Raw genomic sequence first — 2,143 nt, 5'->3', positions numbered from 1 at the left:
GTTCTTTATAATTTTAAAGGTCATTATTCTCTTAAAGGCTCGGATTCCATTGAGAAAATTTGCTTGGATTTACCATATCATATGTTGTTATGCATGTTAAACGCAAAGAGAAAATATTGCAGATGCAATAACCTTTCTATATATCATAAAAGAAAAATTACAAAATTAGGCTGAATTTTTTTTCTTATTGATTCCTTATAACTATTTTATCTTCCCTGCTTTGTTCATTACTCAACACTAGTGTGCCACACTCAAAACATGAAGAAACTCTGATTCTTCTTTTAATTTTCATTCTCAGTACCTTCCCTACCCTTTTCCTTTATCTGCTTTCATCCAGATTTGTCACTTTTCCTTCGGAGTTATCAAAGGCTAATAGTATGCCATTCATGTGCTTGAAATTTCAGCTCCTTTTCTGTTGAAGCCAGTTGGTGAATGCCTCAAGAGTTTTCATGTCAGCTCTGTAATGTTTCTGAGTAAACTCAAGCAGCATAGGCCATGTAAAATCTGGGTAGATCCTTGGGGTCAAATCATCCACCAATCCACTTGGTGGAGTAACCACCTTATCACTTTTTGGACACAAAAAGAAAGCAAGAGATTTTCTTGTTGTCTTGCTGTTCACCACTGCCCTATGCAAGCAACTCTTGTATATCCCATTTGAAAGAGCCTAAAAAACAATTAGAAAAATGAAACAAGGTTTAATAACATCATCATACATGAAATCAGTGACCAAAACAATAAGTGCATGAAAGAAAGACAGAATTAACTTACCATAAAGGTGTCACCTATGTTGACAACAAAAGCATTGAAATTTGGTTTAATGGAACGCCACTCATTGTCAACAAAAACTTGCAAGCCACCAACTTGGTCCTGGTGAAGAATGGTTAAAGATGTTGGATCACAGTGAGGTCCAGTGCCCAAAGTGAGGTCAGGTTTTTGACATGGTGGGTAGTAATTGAGCCTCATTATTGAACTGTTTTCTTCAAAGAACTCTCTAAAACATTCTTTCCCAACTCCAAGGCTCATTCCCAAAAGCTCCATTATCCCCAAAGAAAGAGTGCTCATGGCTTCACAGTAGTCCTGGTAAACCTTCCTGTTTAACAATGAAAACACACAATTTATCAGAAAAGCAAACGAAGCATGACGGAATATCTTTCTCAAAAGGGCAGCACAAGACTCCCCAACTCGGGAGGTTAAAGGTGATAGTTGATTGTACGCAGTCTTATCCTTATATTTTAACAAAAAAAATTATTTCACATACTTGAACCCATACCTTTCCGTCACAAGGAGCAACCGTAAAGTTACTTCAAGAACACCGTACAGAGTATATTTTTTAAAAAAATAAAATAAAAATGTTTAGATGTTTTGGTTACCCAAATTGCTCAAACTCTTTGCCCATTGTGTTGCACAAGTAGTCTTTGACAACAGAGGATGAGTTTTTCTCAGCTGAGAACTGAAAAGAAAGTGTCTCTTTCCATGGAAGCTTGGAGGAGAATCTGCCAGTGAAGCTACTAGCATAACCACAGTGTTCCCCTTGTTTCCTCTGAGCCCTCTGTTTCTGAGACAGGGGAATCTCAAAGAAATCATCCATGCAACTATGAGCATCAGAGATTAAATTTGCATCAATCCCATGATTCACAACCAGAAAGAAACCATGTTTCTGACATGCCTCACCAACAAGCCTTGCAGCTTCCATTGCTGCAACTGGGTCACCAGAGAGGAAACCACCCAAGTCAATGAGTGGAACAACAAGTTCAGGAACATTTAAGCATGGCTTCTCTTTATCTGGCCAAATGAACTGTTTTGGAAGATGGAGTTTGTGCCTTAGAAGTGAACCATCAAAAACCAATGGTGGTTCACCTTCTTTGTTGTCTTCGTTGTGCTTTGGTGGTGATGGTTGAAGCATTGATTTTGTACTTGTTACGCACTCTATGGCCATTGCATTAGCAATGCAAAAACTAGTTTGTAGTAGTAATACTATTAAGGTACGTTTGAAAGAGGGTATAATGCAAAGAAAAGCAGAGAAAGAGAGTGAGAGATAGAGAATGATATAAGTTTGAGAGAGAGGATGAAAGAAAAGCCAAGGCCGTTTATTGGGGAAATCGGAGAACAAAACATGGAATATTATATAGGCATAAGGTCTCTC

The 2,143-nt window shown here is 37.9% G+C and overlaps 1 protein-coding gene across 2 annotated transcripts; it reads right to left on the bottom strand.

Annotated features, from left to right (window-relative positions):
• Nucleotides 1-394: 394 nt before the first annotated feature.
• LOC133296032 (gibberellin 20 oxidase 2-like) lies at nt 395-1,936 on the bottom strand. Of its 2 annotated transcripts, none has more exons than XM_061494987.1 (3): nt 1,371-1,936; nt 769-1,090; nt 395-664 (listed from the first exon to the last, which is right to left on the bottom strand). In XM_061494987.1, the coding sequence occupies exons 1-3, from the start codon at nt 1,934-1,936 to the stop codon at nt 401-403; spliced, it is 1,152 nt and encodes a 383-aa protein (XP_061350971.1). In that variant the 3' UTR covers nt 395-400. The 2 variants fall into 2 exon arrangements, with proteins under 2 accessions (XP_061350971.1, XP_061350972.1); XM_061494988.1 differs by having other exon boundaries at nt 395-559.
• Nucleotides 1,937-2,143: the final 207 nt, after the last annotated feature.

Source organism: Gastrolobium bilobum, unplaced genomic scaffold (genome assembly GCF_033153095.1).
Source record: "Gastrolobium bilobum isolate Gb01-03AN ecotype WA unplaced genomic scaffold, APGP_CSIRO_Gbil_v1 utg81398, whole genome shotgun sequence".
Lineage (NCBI taxonomy): Eukaryota > Viridiplantae > Streptophyta > Magnoliopsida > Fabales > Fabaceae > Gastrolobium > Gastrolobium bilobum.
Note: the sequence above shows the minus strand (reverse complement) of the source record. Positions and strands in the feature narration are given on the sequence as shown.